A 27,001-nucleotide genomic window follows, 5' to 3' on the forward strand; every position below is an offset into this window, starting at 1 on the left:
ATATTTTATTACCGTCATCAATCGTATATAATTTTCATCGAAATATATCAAATAAACCCATGTTACGCGTGGGTTCAAAACCTAGTCTATACTAAATAAAAGTAGGAGCTATAAGCTTCTAAAGCTGTCCACATAGGATTTAAAACAACCAATAGGGATTTAACATATCACTTTTTAACATTTTATACAATTTCCAGAATTTTCTATATTAAGAATTATTTTAAATAACCTATCATGATTTGACATGTCATTCATTAATATTTTTTAAAAAATTTCCAGAACTTTTTAGAAAAAGGAAAATTTTAAAAATATGGAAATAAAGGAACTATGCACAGTATCCCACATCGGTTAGAAAATTTTTAGACAATGTTTCAGAACCAGAATAAATAAGATTAATATGCATCCAACAACGAATGAGCAGGAAAACTTGATTTATCAGGCGTCCAAGTTTAAAAATTATATTCACTTTGATCCGATTTTTGATTTGATCAAATTAAAACTTTAAAAAGTTTCAAAAAAAAATTATAATATTTAAAATTTTAAAAGTTTAAAACATTATTAATATTGAAACTTTTTAAAGGTTCAAATTTTTTTTCGCAACCTTTTAAAAGTTTAAAATATTATAAATATTGATGTAAAACATAAATTATCTTATTTATCTATGTTTTTGCTTTTTATTTTTCTTCTGAGCTGTAAAACATATTTTTGTTTATGATTTTATAGATGAGTTGATATTCTTTCATTAATTTTTAATTTTTGGGTCTAAGAAATAAGGATTGACATCGCAAGACCATGATTTGATGTTTGAGTCAAGTTTTGGGGTTTAAAGAAGAAAGATGGACGACAAGCACATATATTTTATTAGCTATACATAGACATGACAAGGGTTACGGTTGTCTCGGTTACGGTTTATTAACCATCGGTTATGGTTAGAAATTTTGTTTAACCTTAACCATAACCGTTTAATAAACAGTTAAACAGTTACATTTAAAAAAGACGGTTCCGTTTCAAGCGGTTACGATTATTTGATAATATGATATGGTTGATATTATTTGTTGACATAATATAATTAATAATATTTATTTATAATTAATATGTTCTTATAGTGTACTCATATTTCTATATATCATAAGATTCATATTATATAAATAATTATTAATATATTTTATTATGCTTTTAAAATATTATAAACCAAATAAGGATTTTGGTTTGATAAGTTTCTAAACGTGTGGATTTTAAAACCAAATAAGTATATGGATGAAATTATCAATAGTTGGGTGCATGTGTTGACTATGCTGATCTTCTTGAATTTCACAAATTTTATGAGAAAATAAATGATTTTGTTCTTGGAGTTTGATGGTTTAACAAGTTATGTGGTAGTCTAAAAAAAGGTTTTTAGTGGAAGAATGTGCAGAAGTTGACAAGGAAGAAGAAGAAAAAGAGTATAACGAAGAACCAAAAGGTAAAAGTAACGTTGACAATTACCACAAAATTTGACAATGAAAATGACAAGAAAGAATATGAATAATAAGAAAACATTGAATAAAAAATCACGAGAACATAGGTTATAGCAATCAATTTGATTAGGGGACTGGTTTGATTCAGAAACAGTGCGTTTTGCTTTGAGGGCGAAAAACAGGGCAAACTAGGGTTTCGTTGCTTCTTGTGCAAGGTTTGATGCCGCCGGAGGCCACGCCGCCGGGGGAGGATGATGGTTTGGATCAGGAGAGAACGGTGACTCTGGAGGATGGTGAGATCCCATCTTTTACCCCTGAATTACCAGTATTGAGGAATGTTGTGGTGCTCGATGGACAGTAAAAGAAAGAAGGTGAAGGTTTACATGCAGGTTTCACGAAACAGGTCTCAACCCAGGACGGACCGGGTACCTATGGTAAGCGTTCGTGGGTCTCTATGGTGAAAAATTCAGGAGAATTGGAAAAAGTGGATTTTTCCCATTGAGGAGATTGATGGGATGCTGACAGTTCGTCTCCCGGACAAGGTCTTTGATGATGCTCATCCGCTATGGGAGGATTTCCTGGTTGGACGTTTCTTAGCAAAGGCTCCTTTTGTTCGAGGGATTCATGCTTTGGTGAATAAGATATGGTCCTTGGGGGACAAAAAAAATGAAGATTGATGTTCTCGTGATGGATAACACAACAATGAGATTTCGTATTCCAGATGAAAAAACGAGATTACGCGTCTTACGCCGTGGTATGTGAAATCTATGTGGAGTTCTAGTGGTTTTATCAAAGTGGAGTCCCATTGTTGATAAGGAACAGGAGGAGATCAAGACCATCCCCTTATGGGTGATTGTCAAGAATATCCCACCAAAATATTTGAAATGACCCAACTATTTTTTAAATAATAAATAATAATAAATATAAATATAACAATAAATAAACTACAACTAGTGGTCCCATACCCACTAGCCACCTAACCACAATAACATTCAACAGCGGAAATAACCAATATCAATATCCAATAAAATAACCAATATTAATTCCAAATCATAAACTAATGATCCAAACAACATAAACCAGAGAACAAGCAATCCTAAACAACATTCTAGGACTCAACTCTAGCAACCTAATAAAAGCCAGACAACCAAGCGAACCACTAGAACATCCTCCTCTTCATTGCCTTGATTCCACGATCACACTTTGCTTTTACCTGCACCACAAACACAAATTGCAATGCATGAGTATTTTATAAACACTCAGTAAGGCAATCCTCCCATCTACTGGGCTATACACACAAGCAATAGAGACATCTCTAACCATCAAACAACAATAACCAATAACAAACCAGGACTCTGCATCGACCGACACCAATATGCATCGACCGACACTAGATGGGGATGCATCGACAGACACAAAGTTGCGTCGACCGATGCTAGATACACTTGCATCAATCGACACTCCCACTGCATCGACCGACGCATGCTAGACATAACACAAAAACCCTAGGTTTTACGCGCCGTCCTCGCACTTGTATCGACCGACGCACAAAGTGCATTAACCGATGCAGTGCCGAGCATCGTGTTTTCCCCAAAGCTTCTCGCCGGATCTTCGTTCCTACAACCACAAAACTCGATTCCAAGCCACAAGAAAGCTTCCTAACGTCCCAAACATCAATCTAACAAGCCTAACAACACATAACAAGCAAATCAGAGAGATCTCTAGCTTAGATAAGCCATGGTCATGCACTTACCTTTGCCAAGACCATTCTGAACCTCAAACAATCAAGAAACCACTCCTAGCAAGCTCCTACAACGTTCTAAGCCTCAGATCTCACCAGGAACGCCACAAATCTCCAAGAATCTCCCCAAAACGCTCAAGAACTCTTTTCCTCTCTTATTTTCTCTCAAAATCGGCCAAATCCGTCGAATGAGATAAAAACACGACTTAAGGGTTTTCCTAACCCAAAACGCAGCGTTTAACTTAAGTCAANAACCAATAACAAACCAGGACTCTGCATCGACCGACACCAATATGCATCGACCGACACTAGATGGGGATGCATCGACAGACACAAAGTTGCGTCGACCGATGCTAGATACACTTGCATCAATCGACACTCCCACTGCATCGACCGACGCATGCTAGACATAACACAAAAACCCTAGGTTTTACGCGCCGTCCTCGCACTTGTATCGACCGACGCACAAAGTGCATTAACCGATGCAGTGCCGAGCATCGTGTTTTCCCCAAAGCTTCTCGCCGGATCTTCGTTCCTACAACCACAAAACTCGATTCCAAGCCACAAGAAAGCTTCCTAACGTCCCAAACATCAATCTAACAAGCCTAACAACACATAACAAGCAAATCAGAGAGATCTCTAGCTTAGATAAGCCATGGTCATGCACTTACCTTTGCCAAGACCATTCTGAACCTCAAACAATCAAGAAACCACTCCTAGCAAGCTCCTACAACGTTCTAAGCCTCAGATCTCACCAGGAACGCCACAAATCTCCAAGAATCTCCCCAAAACGCTGAAGAACTCTTTTCCTCTCTTATTTTCTCTCAAAATCGGCCAAATCCGTCGAATGAGATAAAAACACGACTTAAGGGTTTTCCTAACCCAAAACGCAGCGTTTAACTTAAGTCAAAACGCAGAAAACTGAACCTGCATCGACCGATGCACTATATGCATCGACCGATGCAATCCCCTAAACCGGGATTTCGGTTTACGGATGTTACAGTATTTCTCCTAGAAGATTCTTAGTGCTATCACTAGCCCTCTTGGAATACCGAAGAAGCTTCATCCGGATACTGTAGCATGTAAGTCTTTTGAGGAAGCGAAGGTTTTTATTGAAGTGGACTTAACAAAAACTTTGCCAAAAAACATGTCCTTCCAATCGGCTAAGGGTGGTGACACCATAGTGGAATTTGTGTATCCTCGGCTGCCACCAAGATGCACTATTTGTTCGAAATGGGGTCATCTACACTCGGATTGTCTGCAGAAGATTGTTGTGAGTCCTCCACTAGGGGCTCAGGCTCCTGTGGCGGATCACCATGTTGCTACCACAGTGGTAGCTCCTGTGCAAGATTTGCTGGTAGTTGCAGGTTCTGCAGGGACGGATGTTTCTGTACAGCGGTCGGGCGACTCTCCTGCTCAGCTGGAGGATATTGTCGTTGAACAGAATCAAGGAGTTACATGAGATGAGGCTGCGGGGACTACAGAGTCTGATTTGGGGTGGAGTACTCCGACAAAAGGGATTCGTAGTCCTACAAAATCTACTGATCTCCAGTTGGGTGAGGTCTCTCTTATGTCTAATACGTTCTCCTGTCTTAGTGGTAGAGATGAAACGGGGGAGGATGATGCGGGGGAGGATATATCCCAAACAGTAGTCTAGCAGGACGATGTTCTGGAGGAGGTACGTCTACAGTCGAAGCAGACTGTCTCTGCAGACAATTCCGATGTGGATGTTAACTTGCCAGCGGGTGTAACACTTCGGTCATCATTGCCCCGCGCCTCAAAAGATGCTTACAAGTTTTTGTCTACAAATGGATCCCAGAGTAATAGGAACTTAGTTCCTAGTGTTCTTAAAACACGTCAAAACCAAAAACCTCTCTGATGTCTGGTTTCTTTGGAACATTAGGGGTTTTAATAACAAAGAGAAGCATCGGGTGGTTAGGGAATGGATGTCCCAAAGTGTGACAACCCGTCCTGCGGACCCCACTAGCCCACCGCTAGCTGCCCCAACGGACCATCTGTGGACCCTGCTAGCCCACTGCTAGCCGGCCCAACAGACTCCAAAGCTGGCCCTGCACGGCATCGATCCTAACCCATCACTGTGGATATCCCAATCCACCAGTAGGTTATTGGTGCGCCAGGCGTTCCTCGAACCCTGGTCCTCACCCTTTAACAACCTTCCCACAGGACAAGTTGCCACCAATTGATCTGGCCCTGCAGGAAAGAAGGGCTGATCGATTCTTTAGATCAATGTTTCCAGGTTGGTCTTTGTTGTCTAACTATGAGGAGCATCAGTTAGGCCGCATATGGTTGGTTTGGAAGGACAATGTGAGGGTGATACTAATAGATAAATCTTCTCAACTAGTTATGTGTTCGATTTATATAGAAGGCAAACCAGAAATTTTTGCCTCTTTTATCTATGCTTTAAACACTGCAGCTGAAAGGCAGGATTTATGGAATGATCTTCGACACCATTCTGATTCTCCTCTATTTAGAGACAAGGCATGGCTTATCTATGCCACTGCACCCTCGGTTCCATCTGGAATGCGAGACTTCCAAGCTTTGGTTTCCCATTGTGAATTGACTGATATGAGTTATCATGGTCAACGGTTCACATGGTGTAACAAACGACAAGATGGTGTCATTTGTAAGAAGTTGGATAGAGTGTTGGTTAATAAATATTGGCTGCAGAAATATGAACAATCTTATTCTGTGTTTGAGTCAGGAGGTTACTCAATCACCTATGTTGTCAGATTTATATCACTGAGAAGGATCCGCGGGTGAAGCGTCCTTTTAAATTTGTCAACTCTGTCACTGTGACAACCCGTCCCGCAGACTCCACTAGCCCCCGCTAGCTGCCCCAACGGATCGTCCGTGGACTCTGCTAGCCCCCCGCTAGCCGTCCCAATGGACCCCAAGCTGGCCCTACATAGCATAGATCCTAACCCCTCACCGTGGACAGGAACTATTCATCCAAATCCACAGTGATGGGTTAAGATCGATGCCCTGCAGGGCCAGCTTGGGGTCCGTTGGAATGGCTAGCGGGGGGTTAGCAGGGTCCATGGACGGTCCGTTGGGGCAGCTAGCGGGGGGTAGTGGGATCCGCGGGACGGGTTGTCACAGTCACCACTCATCCTAATTATCATGTCACTTTGGAGGAACACTGGCGAACTGCTCCACCACTTTTCCATTCAACTTCAGCTATGCACCGTTTTTCCAAGAGACTAAAAAGTCTCAAACCATATTTACGAACCTTGGGCAAGCAAATGTTCAGTACTATCATTGTACGCACGAAGGAGGCTTACAAGCACCTCTGTGCTATGCAATCGCAAACAATGTCGGCTCCAACGTCTCAGGCTGTCAGTGATGAGGCTGAAGCTTATGCTCGGTGGAAGCAACTTTCTGATAATGAGGAAGTCTTTTTGAAACTGAGAGCAAAACTCCATTGGTTGAAAGTGGGGGATCAAAACAATAAAGTTTTTCACTCTGGAGCTACACTACAGGAAGTCATGAATAGTATGAGGGAGCTACAATGTGATGATGGGAGAATTGTCACTTCCCAAGACCATCTTAAGACAGAAGCAGAGCGCTACTTTAAGGATTTTCTGTCTTCTATTCCAGCCGACTATGCTGAATGGTATAAGGAGGAGCTGCAAACCTTTTTAGATTTCAGATGTACCGATAGTGATAAAAGTCTCCTCATTCATGAGGTTTCAAAGGAGGAGGTCAGGAGAGTACTCTTTGGGATGCCTAGTTTTAAATCATCGGGTCCTGAAGGTTTCAATGTTGAGTTCTTCAAAGAATCTTGGGAAATTGTGGGTGATGATTTTCTGGTTGTTGTACAATCCTTTTTCCAAACCGGGTTTCTACCTAAAGGAGTTAACTCAACAATATTGGCCCTCATCCCAAAGAAGAAGATATCACAGGTTATGAAGGATTATCGGCCGATATCATGCTGTAATGTACTTTATAAGGTCATTTTGAAGATCCTTGCTAACCGGCTCAAGCTCATTCTCCCCAAGTTTATTTCTCCTAGCCAATCAGCATTTGTTAAGGATATATTACTCATGGAAAATGTCCTCCTTGCTACCGAACTCATCAAAGATTATGGAGTTTTGTATTGACTACCCTACGGGCTATGGATTTTCCAGAGCAGTTTGTCCTTTGGATTCAGACCTGTATTACCACTGCTTCTTTTTCAGTTCAGGTCAATTGGGAACTCGCTGGTTATTTTGGGAGTAAGAAGGGACTAAGACAAGGCTGCTCGCTAAGTTCCTATCTGTTTGTCATATGTATGAATGTTCTTTCGCGCCAGCTGGACAAGGCTGCTGCACACAACGCTTTTGGTTATCACCCTAATTGCAAGCATTTGCAACTCACTCACCTGTGTTTTGCATATGACCTGTTAGTTTCTGTAGAAGGTAATAAGCGTTCTTAATGACTTTGCTATTCACTCGGGGTTGAAAGTCAGTCTGGAGTAATCTACTATCTATACGGCTGGGATGTTGCAAGAGCAACGAGAGGAAATACTGCAACAATTTCCATTTGAGTCTGGTTCTCTACCGGTCAGATATCTTGGGTTACCTCTCTCTCCAAAGTGTATGTCCGCTCAGGACTATCGCCCTCTCATCGACACCATACGATCAAAGATAAGCTCATGGACTGCCAGAGCTCTCTCTTTTGCGGGTCGCCTGCAACTTCTAAGCTTGGTCATTTTTCAGTATTACCAACTTTTGGATATCAACGTTTCGTTTACCTAAAGCCTGTATTAAAGAGATTGACCAGTTGTGTGATGCTTTTTTGTGGTCTGGCCCATCCCTGAATACGAAGAAGACTAAGGTTGCCTGGTCTGATGTATGTTGTCCTCGAAATGAAGGTGGTCTGGGCTTACACTCTTTGACTGAAGCAAATAAAGTCAGTGTGCTCAAATTGATTTGGTGCATTGTTTGTGCTAGAGGCTCCCTTTGGGTGGATTGGGTGAAAAGGTATCTCATTCGCAGTGGCTCATTAGAGCAAGTTTATTGGGGGGTTCATATAAGGGGAGTTCTTAATTTTTTTATGAATTAATTGTGTACTATTTGGAATATAAGAACCCATGATCTCTTAGATAAAATTTTCTCTTTTATTAGTAGATTCTTATTTTAGGTCTCTTATTTTTGAAATATTGTTTTTAAAAATTTTAAATAGAATAGAAGTGGTATAAATGTGTAAACATTTAAGATTTTATAAAATTAAAAAAAATATTCTATTTTTATTAATTTTCAAACATACAAAACATAATAAAACATTAATACATGTTACAACAAAAGTGCAATTTATAAATGGAGAGAATGATTAATTTTAATACTAATTAGCTCCAAATTTTGCCCAAATATTCTCAACCAAATCATTTTGCAAGCAAACTCAAAGACAAAACTCAAAGATGTGTAAACATTTCATATACATAATTAACATAGACAGAATCAACCTAACTTCACCAAGTGACTTGTTGCTTTCTTCACCAAGATTATAACCCGCTCAGGGATGATGTCTTGGCCAATGAGCAACCTCGAGACTAGGTTTGACCGTTCAGGAGATACAGGAAGCTGTCGGGATACACCCGCCCTCCTCAACCTTGTTGCTTTCTCTTTACTGCTTGCTGTTTTCATCAGGAAAATAAAATAATGAGTATACATACACACATTACACATGTGAAATAATAACTACTTATCCATAGCTCTCGTGCCACAATAAAGAGAAATACATAGTTCATCAAATATAATAAAAACTTAAAGTCTGCTCTTTTGTAACTTAAGCAGATTCAAAAGTCTACTCAACGCCAACTTGCAAATTATATAAGCAACAAGCTAAACTGTGTCTTCTCTACACAGAGAGAGCCAATTGAATGCTAACAATGTAAGTATTGACACATGATTTTGCAGTTAAATGTGGTTCAGTAGTGAGTACCCAATATCAGCTGGATCACCCATGTACTCGGCGACTTGTTCAAGTTTAACATTAAGCATCTCCTGCCTATCAGCATCGCAAACAAGTTTCCTTATCCANCAGTATACGACTCATGAGTTGACATCAGTCGACGAAATAATATGCTAAGATCATGCGACTCGACGGCTATCGGTCATGCGTATATATACCGTATAAGTTTCGTAGATAAAAGTTTGAAACATAATACATGAGAGGTTCAATTACAAGGATACAAAGTTTGGAACATACATCTGATGTTTTATTTATCTGCAGAAGAGTCCGGAGTTTGTGTGACTTTACATGGAACTCCTAATCCCTCCACGACACTCGGAGAGCCACAGGTCAATGTGTTCTATAATACGTTGCCTCACTTTGTTCACTGCATCGGGTGAACTGCAGTTCTTGGAATCACCTGAAAATCGAATCATATTTTTTATCTAGTTGTTTCAATACTTGTCTTTGATTTCAGGCATCAGAAACAGAAAAAGGCCGGTAATATGAACCTTCAATGATCATTGGAGATTGAGGGCATCCTCGAAGATCACTTCCATGGCCACAGTTATGACAAGTGATGACGTAAGAAGGCACTGTGTGGTCAAGCATTAACTTATTAGCGTCCCAGAGAAAGTATCTGCCTGAGTACTATGTTATGAAACGAGACTGACTATGTCTGAACTTTTTGTTCTGCCCCGAACAAAAACTGAGTTTATGTCTGAGTTTTTGCATCCAAACTAAAAGGAGACTTACGGTCAGGAGATGAGGCCTGTTTGGTTGCATGACGCCATGGATCCTGTGACCCATTTGTGAAGACGATCTTGGTCCCTGCAAAATGGAGAATAAGATGCGAAGAAACTGTTGGCATGTGTACAAGTGTAAGAGGAGCTCGAAAAGTTTTCAGACATTACATACCATAGTACAGGTTTGTTGCATCTACTTCAGGGTAAACACCTTTCCCAAACAGACTTTTGCACAGATCCAAATGATACCTATGAAATTAGTACAAACATAAGCAGGACGATGATAGATAGAAACGGTAACGAACACATTAAGCATATAAGCTTGGGAATGTGTGTACTCTGTATTGATTTGATGGGACCGGATGCTATCTGCACTCTCTGAGGTGATTGCAGTGTCTAGCAGAGTCACTTAACTAATGCAGTAATAAAATCTAAACACATACATCAAGTAAGTCATGAACATCACCAACACAATCACGGAACAAAATTAGACAAAGAACAAGAAAAAATGAAAACCTGGTTTGCAGAAAACAGTGAGGACAAGCCTCAACGACCCGCACAATAGTCTTGATAAGCTTAGCAGCTTCTCTCTCACTGTAATGACCTCTCTTGACGATCCTATCAAACAACTCACCACCTTCACAGAAGCATTACAAAAACTTACATAAGCATTACGGTCAGGAATCAAATCAAATGATCAATTTCCGATTCAAACAATTCTACTAAGAAACTTACCTTTCTGATTCCAATTGATTCAATCTCTTTACCGATTTAATCGACTCCAACTTCATACCACATCCATCTCCAACTGTTAGTCGATTCTTTCTTTGGCGATTGGCTTCCAAATCGCCTTTGCTACTTATCTCTTTCCCTCCATTCCCTTCGAATCAATACACTTCCTCTGATTCCAGGTCATTCGATTCAAAACCTTCAAGCTTCTGATTCCAAATTCATCGTTTGTTTCGTCAATTCAATCGCAACCGAGAGAGAGACGAAAAAGAAATAAATTGAGGAAATGTTTTTTTTCTCTTTTGTTTTATTCTTTCAACCAATAGAATGGTGACACGTATCGTCTCTTAAACATATATTCGGTCTCTTATATAAGGGGAGATCTTCCCATTTTTTCCATTTCTGATTTATTTTTTTTACCCAAAACACTAAGAACTCTATCATAAACCTCCCGATAAATAAGGTCTTATGGCCTGAGATGCCAACCTCAACCTCTAGCTCATTGGTTTGGCAAAAAATTGCTTAAATACAGGGAGTTAGCTAAACAATTTCACCGAGTGGAGGCTCACAATGGTAATTCTACATCCTTTTGGTTCGATCATTGGAGTCCTTTAGGATGTTTGTATGATACAGTCGGTGCTCGAGGTTGCCTTGATCTTGGTATCCCGATACATAGTACGTTGGCTGAGGTTATGGATCAACATAGACGGCAAACTCGCAGGTCCACCCTGCTAAACGCGGTTGAAGAGGAGATACAAAAATCCCGCCTTGCAAGGACACATGATGTTGCTTTGTGGAAGGGGAAGAATGATTGTTACAAAAGCAAATTCAACACAAAATCAACATGGCACCACATACGCACTCCAAATCCTCTCATGCACGGCTACTGAGTAATATGGTTCCCAAACTCCACTCCGAAGTTCGCTTTTCTCACGTGGCTGATGGCAAAAAACAGAGTCGCAACGGGCGATAGAATGCTTACATGGAACTATAATGTCAACTCTAGTTGTGTATTATGCAGGGATTCAATGGAAACGAGAGATCATCTTTTTTTCATCTGTCCTTACTCTCGCCGAGTCTGGGAAACACTGGTTAAACGACTTATTCCAGACAAGTTTATCACTGAATGGCATGAAGTTATGACGTTACTCGATGGTCAGGAGCTGGACAAGACGACGCGGTTCATCGTGAAATATGCCTTCAGAACACGATCCACTCCATCTGGCAGGAGTGAAATAACCGGCGACATGGTGAGCAGGCTTCCACATCAGATCACATAGTGAAGATGATTGACAAAAACATTTGCAACCGGCTAAGCACACTCAACAAAGGGGGAGACGCCAGTATTCAACTCTGGTTTGCAGCTCGTTTTTATTAGCTAGGATTTCTCCAAACAAGAATTTTGAATACTCTCTCTAAAATGTCATAGAAAAGCTTTGTAAAACGTTTATTTTTCTTTTGAATATAATTTAACATTAGATTCAAAAAATAAAAACAATCAATTAAATATGAAAACGAGTTAAATTCATGATTATAAAATTATTTCGTTTTTCTGTTGGTCAAAGAAATGGTTTAGGATATATGAGGTCATCAGTTTGATTTACTTCGCCTGGACGTTGAGTTAAATTCATGATTTTTTTATTAGATTTGATTTCATAACGCAACTGATTAGTCTATTTTAAAGAATTATGTATCTAAAATTTAATTTTTTTCCTTAGTACTAATTTAATTTTTTTATAAGATAATATTTTATTACCATCATCAATCATATATAATTTTCATCAAAATATATCAAATAAACCCACGCGTAGCCCAATGTAGGAATTCGGCTCCTACGAATGTAGGAATTTGGCTAATGGGCCGGCCAGTTGTGGCCCAATGGTTGACAAAAAAAAAAGTTTAAACTATTTTAACTATTTAAACACTAATAAAAATGTTACAAATATTTAAACTACATCTAAAGTTAAAAGTTCTTTAAATATTTAATCTCTATTAAAATTTTTAAAGTTTAAGAATTATTAAATAATATATATATCAAATTTTATAATATCTTGAAAATATCTTATTTATCTCCGTTTGTGCTTTATATCTCCTATGAGCTGTAAAATAAGTTTTTTTTGGGTATAACTTTACAGATGATTTGATATTCTTGCAGTAAAAAATTTATTTTAAGTCTAAGAAAGAAGGATTGACGTCGCAAGACCTTGATTTGATGTTATTTGTGTTTAATGAAGAAGGATCGACAAAAAGCACAAATATTATTTTAACTATACATGTGTTCATATTACTTTTTCTGCAAGTAAATATTTTAATTTGAGAAGTTTCAATATGCGTGGATGTAAAACCGAATAATATAGATGAAATTATCAATAATTGGGTGCATGTGTTGACTATGCTGGTCTTCATGAATTGCACAAATTTTATAAGAAAAAATGATTTTAGTCTTGGAGTTTGATGGGTTAACAAGTTGTGTGGTAGTCTAAAAAAAGGTTTTTTGGTGGAAAAATGTGAAGAAGTTGACGAGGAAGAAGAAGAAAAAGAGTATAACAAAGAAACGAACGGTAAAAGTAACGATGACAATTACCATAAAATTTGACAATGAACAAAACAAGAAAGAATATGAAGAATAAGAAAACATTGAAAAAAAAACATGAAAACATAGGTGATAGCGATCAATTAAATATGAAAACGAGATAAATTCAGGATTATAAAATTGTTTCATTTTTCTGGTTGTCAAAGAAATGGTTTACGATATGTGAGGTCACCAGTTTGATCCGCCTCACATGGACGTCGAGTTAAATTCATGATTTTTTATCATATTTGATTTTATATCACAACTGATTTTTATATTTTTAAAAATTGTGTATCTGAAAATTTTTTTTCCTTAATACTAATTAAAATTTTTGTTAAATAATATTTCATCAAAAATCATCAATCATATATAATTTTTATCAAATTATATCAAATAAATCCACGCGTGGATTCAAAACCTAGTATATACTTATACAGAGAAGCAATATAAAGATAAACACAAAACACAAAAGTCATGGTCCCTGCACATAAACCCAAACATTATAAAGCCCAGCCCAAACATTATTTTTCTTTTATAACTTGTCGGAAAATAAGCGCTGTTGTAGTTTTATCTTCATCATGTCTAGTTCAAGCAAGAAATCGGCTGCCAAAGTTAATTTATTAGGTTTGTTTTGGATGGAGCTCTGACTTAATGTTTTATACAGGGCTAACGAGGTTGGTGATGATTTTAAACTTAAGTTTTTGCTGCCCTTCTTTTAAAGGTAAGCGAAAGCAAAAAGATGATTTGGCGACCAAAACGATTCTGAAGAAACATAAGGAAACATCCGAGGAGAAGGTAAGATGGTCGGATTCCTCTTGTTCTTTGAGCAAAAATTACTTTACACAGTCTTCTAATAGCTACACATGTTTGTAACAGGACTAACGCTATTAATTTTGTTCCTTTTATATTCCAATTATTTCTGAGATGAATCACTTTCTCTGTTGTTATGCAATTTAAGTCCTTTGATCCTTAGAATCGTGATTGCTGTTTTATTCAGACAGTTAACGTAACAAAAAGAATGCTCTTTGTTTCCGGTCTCTCTCGCCAAACTAAAGCATCAGATATGTACGTAGCACCTTAAAATTTCCAATTTCCACTTTCCACGTCCCTTTCCGGAGCATGACTAATATTTTTTTTATCTTCGACTCATGCAGCATTGATTTCTTCAATGATGGTGGAGAAGTTCTTCTTGTTCGACTTATTTTAAACCAGGAGGGTAGGCATGTGGGCTATGGCTATGTTGAGTTTGCTTTTCCTAATGCAGCAAAAGAGGTGAGACTAATTTTGTTTTAATGATGAAAAAAAGCATTAAACTTACTATGAAAAATATACATTAGGTATATAAAATTTACCACTGCTGATTAAATCTATCTTAAAAACTGTTGTTGTATGCCCTGGAAGCAAAGAACGGTAAATATATGCACGGTGGCCAGGTTTCTCTTGAAGTGCCTAAGACAGCTCCACACCCTCCACCCAGGTTAACTGATACCCATGTTATGGAGATTTGTTTCTGTAATAATACTACTGGTTGTGACAGTAAAGAAGACTAACCCTATTCTTTTTGTTAATTAGGTTTTGCATCGATCACAAAGTTGGGTAAGGGATTTAACTAATTGCATCTTCAGTTTTGTTATCTCATGAGTACATTGGGTGAAGTTTTTGGTATACACGGAGGGATCACTAGTGTTTTTAATTTTCCAGGTACAAAGACTACCATGTCCGAGAAAGTCTTCCTACAGAAGATGATGAGACACCTCACGATTCTGTTGAGGTACCTGTTCTTATTATCTTATAGAGAATATGTCAGGCTCAGAAGAATTAGTAACAGGATTGTGGCCACAAAGTCGATGAATAATTTTGGGGATGACTCTTCAGATGAGGCTACGTATTTGTTTTTACGCAGTTTAAGTCCTTTTTCCTCTTTTGAGTCGTGCTAACACACTTCGCTGTTAAATTCAGGCAGTTTCCCTATAAAAAAAAACGCTCTTTGTTTCTGGTCTCTCTTCCCAAACTAAAATCTCAGATATGTAAGTAGCACCTTAAATTGGTCTCTCTTCTCAAACGCTGTTTGTTTATGGTCTCTTCCTTCCTTGAGCAAATGTTTCATCACTGATATTTTTATCTTCTAACTCTTGCAGCATTGATTTCTTCAATGATGTTGGAGAAGTTGTTCATGTTCGACTTATAATAAACCAGGATAGTCGGCATGCGGGCTATGGCTATGTTGAGTTTGCTTCCCCCAACGCAGCAAAGGAGGTGAGAGTAGTTTTGTAGTTATGTTGAAAAATATACAGGTAGTCATTTGAAAAGAACAATTCCTGATTAAATCTATCTTTTATACCGTAGGCGCTGGAAACAAAGATCGGTGAATATTTGCATGGTGGGAAGATTTTTCTTGAAGTGGCTAAGACAGCTCCATACCCCCCACCCAAGTAAATTGATTTCCCCAGTGACTTATTGTTAAGAGTTTTTATGCTATTACAGTAGACTAACTCTTTTTTTTTTTTTTTTTTTTTTTTTTTTTTTTTTTTTTNTTTTTTAAAGTTTAGGTATTGCATAGATCACAAGGTTGGGTAAGGGATTTAACAATTTGCATCTTGAGTTTTTTTACCTCGAGCACATTGGGTGAAGTTTTTGGTATACATAGGGTTATTGATATTTCAGGTACGAAGACGCCTTTCGACAAGAAAGTCTTCCGACAGAAGCTGAGACACCTCCTGATTTTGTTGAGGTACGTACCTGTTCTTATTATTTTCAAAATTTGTTAGGCTCAGAAGAAACGCTCAGTGTTTTAATAACAGAACTCTTTTGGGGATGCATCTTCAGATGGGCTTCTCTTTTTAATGCAATTTTAGTCTTTTTCTCATTAAGAATTGTTTTTAACAAACTTGGCTGTTAAATAGGAAACTGCCATAACAGAATACACTCTCTTTGTTGCCAACCTCTCTCCTCAAACTAAAATAACAGATATGTAAGTTTTCATTACAGGAACTTAAATTTGTACTCTCCCTCTCAGAGTAAGTTTTACATGAGTGATATTTTATCCTCCACTATTGCAGCATACGTTTCTTCAATTTTGTTGGAAATGTTTTAAGTGTTCGACTTGTTGTAAACCACGAGGGTAAGCATCTGAGCTGTGGCTTTGTTGAGTTTGCTTCTGCTTACGAAGTAAAGAAGGTGAGAGTAGTTTTGTAATAATGATGAAAATAGTATTAAAGTAATTTGAAATGTATAGAGTATACTTTTTTTTGGTATGAAATATCAATGTAGTGTTTACTTGAGCTGAAAATAAAATAAAATACAAGTAGTTATTTGAATAGTATGATTGCTGACTAAATCTTTCATACCGTAGGCGCTGGAAGATAATAGAAAATATTTGCACGGTCATCGGATTTTCTTGATGAAAAGAAATGATGTAACTACCGGTTTTGTTGAGGTATATGTCCTTACTGTCTTCAGTACATGTCAGGCTCAGAAGAAACACTTAGCATTTAATAACAGAACTATTCCCACAAAGTCGAAGGAGGACTTATTCTGGGGATGGATCCTTTTTGTTTTATTGCAATTTAAGTTGTTTTCTCCTTATCAGTCGTTCTAACACACCTGGCTTTTAAAATTCAGGAAGCTACTGCTGTGATAGAAAGGACACTCTTTGTTGCCAATTTCTCTCCCCAAACTAAAATAACTGATATGCAAGTTTTCATTACAGGACCTTAAATTTCCACTTTTGTTCTTGGAGCAACTTTTTCATGACTAATATTTGATCCTCCATTTTTTACAGAATTAATTTCTTCAAAGATGTTGGAGAGGTTGTTCATGTTCGACTTGTTGTAGACAACATGGGCAAGCATAGGGGCTGGGGCTTTGTTGTGTTTGCTGCTTCTTATGAAGCAGTGAAGGTGATGAAATGTATTTTAGTATTCATTTGAAAAGAAGTGTATACTTGTGATGAAAAAATATGCAAGTTATTTGAAAGTATGATTGCTGATGAAATCTTCTTTTATAATGTAGGCGCTGGAAACAAAGAACGCTGAATATTTGCATAATTCAAAGATTTATCTCGATGTGGCTAAGGCAGCTCCATGCCGTCCACGACCCAAGTAAATTGATTTTACATGTTTTGGAGATTTGTTTATGTAACTTATTGCTAGAGTTTTGATCCCATTACTAAGACTAACTCTATTAATTTGATATTTAGGTATTGCTTAGATTACAAGGTTTGGTAAGGGATTTAACATGTTTGCGTCTTGAGTTTGTTATGAAGAGCACATTTGGTGAAATTTTTTGTATCGTGGAGAGATCACTAGGGGTTTTGATATTCCACCAGGTATGAAGAGTATCTTCAACGAGAAAGCCTTTGGATAGATGAAGATGAGGCAGTGGAAGGACTTGTTGAAATTCCCAATTTGGTTGAGGTACCTGCTCCTATTATCTTAATATGTCAGGCTCACAGAAGAAACGTTAATAACACAAGTGTTTAATAACACAAGTGTTTCCACAATGTCGAGAGATGACTTATTATGGGGATGGATTTTTTTTTTTTTTTTTTTAATGCTATTTTTAAGTTCTTGAGAGTCATGCTAACACATTTGGCTCTTAAATTTAGGCCGTTTCCGCAAGAAAAAAAACGCTCTTTGTTTCCAATTTCTGTAATCCCCGACATAGAATAATACCAAAAATGTAAGTTTCACCTTTATTTTTACATTCGTTCTTGGAGTAAGTTTTTCATGACTTATATTTTATCCTCCATTTTTTCCAGCATCGATTTCTTTAAAGATGTTGGTGAAGTTGTTCGTGTTCGACTTTTTGTAAACCACGAGGGTAGGCATGTGAGCTGTTGCTTTGTTGAGTTTGCTTCTGCTAACGAAGCAGAGAAGGTGGGCGTAGTTTATAGTAGTAATGAAAAGTACTGGAGTAGTCATTTAAAAAGTAGTGTATATAATTATGATGAAAAATATACAAATAGTTATTTGAAATTGCAATTGCTAATTAAATCTTTTATGATGTAGGCATTGGACACGAAGAACGGTGAATGTTTGTACAGTCGTGAGATTTTTCTTGACGTGGCTGAGATGGCTCCTTACCCTTTCCATCCCAGGTAACTGATTTTCCATATGGAGAATTGTTTCTCTAACATATTTATATAGTTTTGATGTCATAACGGCACGACAAATTAACGCTATTATTTTTGTTAATTAGGTACAACCTTGTGGAGAAGCTTTGGTAAGGGGGATTGGGATATAACTATTTGTTTTTTTAAAAAATTTTTTTTTAATGAAGAGCACATTGTGTGAAGTTTTTGGTATGACATTGAGAGATAACAAGGGTTTTTTATATAATTCCAGTTACGAAGACAATCTTCTACAAGAAAGACAGAAGACAAAATCCCGTTTCTGCGGTAAGAAGACTATCATCCCTTGCAACGACTGATAGAAGATCTTTGGTGTTTTTAACTTCTGATACATTGCAACTGTGTTTTATTACTTTCAATTTTCTTATGTTCTTGTACGAAGATAAACTTGACATTTCAATACACCACCTCCTAAGTCTTTAAGATTAACATGCATGGGACTGTTTTTCAAGTGCTTCTATTCTTTTCTTCAAATACTTTATATTCTTATTAATCAAAAATTAAACTTTTCATAATTAAACAAAGCTTTTATATATAAACTTTCCAAAGTTAAATATTCCATCCAAATAATAAAGTATATAAATATTTTATTTATATTAGCTATATTTTGTTTTACAATTCGAAAACTAAACAATGTAAAAACAAAAAACATTTTCATATATTATAAATTTTTAAATTAAAGCCGTAGATATAATATATGCTTATACTTATGTAAAATGCTATTTTATTTGTAAAATATAAATCATTAAATATTTAAAATTTATTTCATCAATCTATTTATATACTAAAAGGTTGAGTTATTGCAAGGTACTTTTTTTTGGTAAAGGAGAGGAGACAATTACCTCCTACGATTTATTCAAAAAAAAAAAAAATACAAATTACACACGAACATGAGAGGAACTGAAGTCCCGTTAATATGTTCCGACAACACCGAATTCACCGCGTCCGGTTACTTCTAACTAATAGAGCCCAAGTGGTAAAAAAAATGCAATTAATTAACTAAACAAACCATCAGCTAAATTTGATAATCCTAAATTTCATGTTGTGGTTGGAAGAGTGTTGAATTCGTTGATGTAAAATTGAAAATGTATTCAAAGTATTTGCATAATTTTGGTTTGTGCATGGCGTCATTGGTTTTAAAATATCATTTCTTACAACTAAAAACTTTTCTATTTCTTGTAACAGTTTGGTGTATAAAAATGAAATCATTGCTACTGGTAAAGAACATCAGTTTTTTTTTTCTTTTTGCTCTCTACATTTCTGTTAAAAGCAAAGAAAAATAGTTCTTAGCATTTTGCATACTTTGGTTTAATGAGATTTTGTGTTAAGCTAAGTTTTATAAAGCTTTATAAAATTACTCGTTAATATTTGTTTGGTAAAAATAATTGGGCTGACTCTTATATTGTCGTATGTAATACAGATTTAATTTTCTTTTGGGGTCAAACTCACAAAGTAATACAGATTAATACAACAATAATTGAATCTTTTACCCTACATGTAGTAATACTAGTATACTAGATTTTAACCCACGGTGTACCGCATGACTAAACTATAAATTATTGTATTTTAAATACTAATTTTTAATATATTTAGTTTTCAAATTTCTAATTAATTAAATTTTGTCTAATTAGTTTATAATTTTGTTTAGAATATTTTTTTTTCTTCTTACGTTTTATACAGTTTAGAACCTAATTACATTAGATTTGTTTTTAGATAGAATATAAAATTTTAACACACTTAGTTTTGGTTTTTAAAATTAAACAGATGTATATGTCTATATGGTATGTTAGTGTATACTTTTATGTGTATACGATTGTTTTTTTTTTTGATATTAAGAATGTGTCATAGTATGTGTAATATTTTGTAGTTTCTAAACAAAATAATTTATAAGTTAATTTTGTAAGCTATGATTAAAAAATCTATAATATATGAATAAACTAATAGTTTTAGTGTTGTATCTATAGTCCAAACCCACCATGCTAGGCGGGTCATGCAACATGTTCAAAGATTTTTAGTCCGCAAAAATTCATCATACGAAATCCGTGAATGTAAAAATAGTATGTGAAGCTTAAAGTCACTTTTTATCAAATCAATTTTTTTTTAAAATTTTTATCAAGTAAAATATAACTTTTACTGCTAAATGTTTTCTTAAAACTTATATCTTATTTGATACATGAGAGATCAAATAAAATAACTAAAAGACTCATTAGTATTTTCATGATTTTGGTACTTTATATATAATAATTATATTTATAACCTGATATTTTTGGATTTTCAGCAATATATCACATTAATATATACATACATGGGTTATAATAGTTGTTGATCTGTTTTTCTTTGGCGAGATAGACACGACATAACTACACTTTAAAGAGGCTTTGGGATATCAAAATAACTTAAATGCCACATCTTTTGTGCTTGCATCTTATTCTTGATAATAAAGTCACAAATACACAAAAATAAATTCAGAAACACACAAAAAAAATGTTAGAAATAAACCTATTTTGAAATTTGGCAGTTTATTTACCATTGACATCAACACACCAACACTGTCAATCAATAATCAACATACGAAGAATAACAAAATCTATAAAAAAATATGCCATGAAGATCTGAAATAGAGAAAGAAGCGTAAAATTAAATTTTGTCGTGTTATCGTTCTAGTATAATGTGTTCTTATTTTTTACTAATGGGAAGATATATATAGCGGATCAAAAGGATCAAGAGGATTAGTTTTAATTACGTAATAAAAATAAATTTGTGAGCAAGCAATATCTTTTATATTTTATTATCATTCCTTGAATAAAAGATCAAATTAAATGGTAAATATGTTTGTTACCTTTTAAAATTATACAGTTAGTTTTTTGAAAGATTGTTTAAATTCACAATTGATGTAAAATAACTACACCAAAATTAATGGCATTTGCAATTATTTAGAACAATTACACCGAAATTAATGGCATTTGCAATTATGCTTGTTACCTTTTAGAACACTTAGTTTCTACAAAAAAAAAATCAAATATATGTAGAGTTAATTTATTTTTAAAATTAATTATTTGATGCCAGTGGCATGCTAGTAAATAGGTTTCAACTGCAGAATTTATTTGCTAAACGTCTCCAAATATATAAACATATAAATATATGTGTGTCAAATTCAAAAACATTTATGTAAATTTATAGCTAAAAACTGAAATATTAAAACTAAATACTGTCTAAAAATTTAAAAACAAAATTCAAAAAAATACAACTATAACATTTTATACTATATTTCAATATTTGGAAAAACGTCAACTTGTGCTGTGGTGTAATAGGCTATTTGTGATGAAAATAATAGTGTTCATAAAATTGTGGTTTGTTTGTTCCAAAAAAATAAAATGATGATTTGATGTTGCTTTTGTGATTAAATTTGATCATTAAAAAGATTAGATTTAGGCCTTGACTGTTTACTAAATTTTAAGTAGATCCTAGATTTTGATTATTTGAAATTCTATTTTCTTACCATTCAAGATTTTCAAAAAATAGATTCCCTTAAATTTAGGGAAACTAGTTTTTTGGATGGTTTCTTGCAATTTTAAAAAGAAACTAAAAACCATAATTTGTGGTTTTTGTAACAAATAATTATTTTCAACGAGAAATTTTTTTATTTTTGAGTTTTTAATTTTTTATTTATTAATTTTAAATTCAACCGCAAAAACTAAAAACCAAGAAATCAAAAACCAAAATTCAATATCTAAAATCTAAAAACTAATTACCATTCATGGCCTTAAGATTTTTGAATATAATTAAAAAATGAGAAAAGGAAAAAAAAGCTTCATCACGACCTCAGTGGTTAATAGTAATACCGTTATCAGTGCCGGCGCTGACCCAGTGCACAAAGTGCATTTGCACCATGTCACAATATTTTGGAAAAAATTATAAGGTTTTTAGGCTCTTCAATGTTTCATATTTTGATTAAAAAAACCCCAAAATACTGAAAATTTATAAATAAGACCTGTAAATTAGGAGAAAAAAAAATTTTGGCACAAGGTGCAAGAAAAGTTTGAGCCGGCCCTGACCGTTATAACATAAACCTCATCACCTCGGCGGTTCGTATGAATAATAGTATAACAACCCGTCCCGTAGACCCCACTAGTCCCCTGCTAGCTGCTCCAATGGACCTGTGACAACCCGTCCCGTGGACCCCACTAGCCCACCGCTAGCTGCCCCAACGGACCATCCATGGACCCCACTAGCCCACCGCTAGCCGGCCCAACAGACCCCAAGCTGGCCCTGCAGGGCATCGATCCTAACCCATCACTGTGGATATCCCAATCCACCAGTAGATTATTGGTGCACCAGGCGTTCCTCGTGACAGGTTGTTACAAGGATTAACAAAGTTTTTTTTTTAAATATAATAAGAATACAATTATCTTATGCGTTTTTTTATCAAGCTTGAAAACTTTGATTCTGATCGTTAAAATTGACACGTGTCACGACCTGATGAATTACTAACTCAGATATTTAATCGTTAAAACTGACCCATGTCACGATCTGGTGAGTTTTTAACTTTGATTTCTGATCGTTAAAACTAACACGTGTCACGATCTGGTGAGTTACTAAATTTGAGAACCAAACTTTATATAATAAGATAAGATTCACCCCCGATCCGAACCAGATTTTTTCGGTTCAGTTCCAATACGAGTATTTCAGATCGGGTATTTTTCTCACGCCTACTCTACACCTTCTTTTATAAACTATTCAATCTAGTTGTAGCCAGCCACACACAAAATATCAGATTTGTATTCTTCCCGTTTGAAGTATCAACTCTCTATTATTGATACAATATATATATATATATATATAACAAACTAGCAAATCTTTAGCTCCCATCTTCGGAAGCAGAGTCTGAGAGTATCGTCGAAAACTCTCTGAGCATATAAGACTTTTTACCACACAACAATTGCCTCAACTTCAAAGTTGAACAAGATTTTCAAAAGCAACAACTGTAGCTACAAACTCATTAGGTTATGCTAGGGTTTATATATCTTCTCTCGGGCTGTTATATATCATTCGTAAGTTACGCTAGATTGTCTCCCACGATTGATGATGTACAATAACAAATCTATTTGTGACAACCCGTCCTGTTGACCCCACTAGCCCACCGCTAGCTTGCTCCCATAGGCCCGAAACTGGTCCTGCAGGGCATCGATCCTAACCCCTCACCGTGGAAAGGAACTATTCATCCAAATCCACCAGTAGGTTATTGGTGCATCAGGCGTTCTTCGAACTCTGGTCCCTCACCCTTTAACAACCTTCCTACAGACAAGTAGCATAAAAAAAAAGATGAATACACAAATGCAAGATAACAACAGAAATTATATAACACTAGATCAACTAAACAGAAAGTGTTCTTATTGTCGAACGATAGTATGTCTTACAAGAAAGTGAGAAGCAATAATTTTTTTAAAAAATAATGAGCTCATTGGAAGAAATTTTCTCAAAAATAGAAAATGGATTAAGGAAAATATACAGTAAATTATTAATTTTAAAAAATGTAAATACTCACTTCTATATAAACATAGATCATCTCATATTACTCATCTAACAAAATAATTTATTCAAAAATATTGCTTTCAACTTTGTCCTATTAGTCAAACCTTTTTTTAAAGGGAAGACAAAGTTTCCTTATTTTTTAAACCAAAACATACTTTCTACTTTTTCAGCTTGGAATAGGTAAGATTAATATGTTGTCCAAAAAAAAAAAAAGATTAATATATGCATATTCTTTTTCTTATACTGTATTTTAAAATTTCGTGTAATATTTTTAGATTGTTTTATTTAATTTATATTTCTTTGAATTATTTGAGATTCATATATTACTGTGTTTATAATTTCTATTATTTCACTAATTATGTCAAATTAATTTTCTTCTAATTTTTCAACCTTGATTGGTTGGTCATAGACCTTTTTTTTTTTGCAAACATAATTGTTACCATTCGTTTAATCTCAAAAGAAAATAAATAGGAGAAGGTTATCAACCTAATGGTAGGATAAAATAGGCTAATCAAACACAAACCTACATGAAACATAGATAGATTGGAAAAACATAAATCGTTGGTTATAGATCCATAGGAACTTGAAGACAGAGGCTACATCATGGTGTGTCAAAGAAACTTCCATGAATACATTGGGAAATTTAATATTAGTTACTATCAAAAGATTCTGTAACGTTGGAAATTTTTTTTTAGTTTCATTGGTGGATGGAGCAAGCCACTTTGAGATAACTAAAAGACGTGAACATGTTCGCTCCACGCAGGAGGAGGGCAGAACCGAGATTCTCTCTATGCTGGAGGAGGTTGGACACAAGGTTATCTCCCCAAGAGAGGAAAGTGGGAGAGGATGGACGCAAGGTTCTCTCCATAAGGGAGGAGGGCAGAATCGATGTTCTCTCTATGGTTAGTCATATACTATTGTGATGTACTTTATTTTTTAATTCAAAATAGTTTTTGAGCCAACAATTTTAGTGATTAAAGAAACTATACAAAGTGAAAGTGAAGAGACATATAATAGTTGGCTTAATTTGTTCAAATAGACATTTTTTAGGTGGTGGTAAATAATAAATTTGTAACATACAATATATCTAGGTGTAAAAAATACTCTTTTGAAGGTAACATACATAAAATATTTGTATATAGATATATATCAGTGTATTATAGCAAAAATTTTTTTTTTATAATTAATGTATAATAAATTTTAATATATTTTTCTTAAATTTTATTTTAATTACAAAACTTTAAATCCGCACATCAGGCAGGTCCTTATCTAGTACAATATATTTGTTGGATCTTGAATGTATATATTTTTAGGTATCGGTTTGGATCGGATAATACCCGATACCCAATTAGTACCCATATATATCCAAACTATGTATATATCTACGTACCCCCCCATTAAGAATCGAAATTGAGATTGTTAAGAATCCTGTGTTGATAAGTTCTTCTTTATTATCTATATGTGGCAGAGATTTTTTTTCTTATATAAATTATGCAATTCACAATCTATCAACCTGGATTCTCTAAATTTCTTCTCTTCATCTTCGGACTCTCGGCTTTCCAAGATGTCTAAGACTTATTCAAAGGTTAGTCTCTATTATCCTGTTGTTTGGCTTAAAATTTGGAGTTCATCGATTGATTGTTGAAGAATCTGCATCTGTTGGTTTAGTTCATTGATTGATTGATTGTTAGACTGTATATAAGAATCTCGATGTGTTAGTTTAGTTCAACAATTCGTAAATTGATTCTTAGAGTTAGAGTATTAGATGCTTTGGTCTCTATTTCTTGTAATGAGGATATTAAAGGTTTCACATTGGAACCTTTAACCCAGACAAGAATCATTGCCAAGGTTATGTCTGGTTCTTATCTTCCTTCTTCAGATTATTTTCTTTCTTTTTTATTGAACCTCGTCAAGAAACAGAGAAAAGAATGGAATAAAGGAAGAAGCTTTAACTATTAGGATTTGTATTGCCTCCATATGTCTAGTGTTGTTTGAACCATCTTTTCAATCACTATTCTATAAAAGCTGCACCTTTAGAACACCACATCCAAAGATTGCAGACCAAAATAAATAGTGAACCAAACCACTTGGTGATTTAGATTAAATCTTGGAAAGAACAAGGGGCATTCTCAAAAATGCCCTTTTTTCCATATCTCTTTTTAAAAATACCCCTTCATGTTGACCATTTTTAAAACTACCCCTCTTTATATATAAAATGACCAAATTACCCTTTTTGAGTGATAGCAAGAATGTACAGTCATCAAAATCGAAAATATTTTCCCGCCAAAAAAATTTCCCGCCAAAAACCTTTTAAAACTCTTTAAAAAATCTTGTAAAAGCATTTACAAGGTGTTTATAAGGCTTTTATAAGGTAGAAACCTTATAAAACCTTTTAAAAACCTTGTAAATTTTTTTTGGCGGGAAAAATTTTGGCGGGAAAATTTTTTTTTTCGAAATTTTTTATCAAAAGTTTTTTGACAAAAAAATTTTTGGCGGGAACATTTTTTTGAAAAATTTTTGGCGGGAAAATATGTCGGAAATTTTTTGGCGGGAAAATTTTGTTTTTCTTTTTATTGAATAAAATAATTTTCATCTAAGGGTAAAATGGTCATTAAAAATTAAAAGAGGGCATAAATAAAAATGGCCAGAAAAGAGGGTATTTTTGAAAAGGGGTATAACAAAAGGGGCATTTTTAACAAATTCTCAAAGAACAAACACATGAGATTTCTGAAATAATTTTACATGAGAGAGTTAACTAACTGTTTAATTGGTTACGGTCACTATCTGGATTTCCATCGGTGTCCTTCACTGACTGTATACAAAAATTCACAATAAAGTTACATTACCATTCATCATAAATCNTTTAGATTAAATCTTGGAAAGAACAAGGGGCATTCTCAAAAATGCCCTTTTTTCCATATCTCTTTTTAAAAATACCCCTTCATGTTGACCATTTTTAAAACTACCCCTCTTTATATACAAAATGACCAAATTACCCTTTTTGAGTGACAGCAAGAATGTACAATCATCAAAATCAAAAATATTTTGCCGCCAAAATCGAAAATTTTTCCCGAAAAAATTATTTTTTCCCGCCAAAATCGAAAAATTTTCCCGCCAAAAATATTGAAATTTATACCTTTT

General features: G+C 35.1%; 2 protein-coding genes across 2 annotated transcripts; one reads left to right on the forward strand and one right to left on the reverse strand.

Annotated features, from left to right (window-relative positions):
• LOC104733813 (probable serine protease EDA2) lies at positions 9,443–10,021 on the reverse strand. The gene is made up of 3 exons (XM_010453359.2): positions 9,907–10,021; positions 9,663–9,746; positions 9,443–9,571 (listed from the first exon to the last, which is right to left on the reverse strand). The coding sequence occupies exons 1-3, from the start codon at positions 10,019–10,021 to the stop codon at positions 9,456–9,458; spliced, it is 315 nt and encodes a 104-aa protein (XP_010451661.1). The 3' UTR covers positions 9,443–9,455.
• LOC104733814 (polyadenylate-binding protein, cytoplasmic and nuclear-like) lies at positions 14,616–18,424 on the forward strand. Its single transcript, XM_019233644.1, has 14 exons — positions 14,616–14,674; positions 14,899–14,968; positions 15,184–15,224; positions 15,336–15,453; positions 15,544–15,629; positions 15,747–15,772; positions 15,862–15,928; positions 16,979–17,096; positions 17,209–17,297; positions 17,525–17,612; positions 17,804–17,877; positions 17,957–18,074; positions 18,207–18,295; positions 18,397–18,424. Exons 1-14 carry the CDS (start codon positions 14,616–14,618, stop codon positions 18,422–18,424), a joined length of 1,071 nt encoding a protein of 356 aa, XP_019089189.1.

The sequence above is a fragment of the Camelina sativa genome, chromosome 12, assembly GCF_000633955.1.
Source record: "Camelina sativa cultivar DH55 chromosome 12, Cs, whole genome shotgun sequence".
Taxonomy (NCBI): Eukaryota; Viridiplantae; Streptophyta; class Magnoliopsida; order Brassicales; family Brassicaceae; genus Camelina; species Camelina sativa.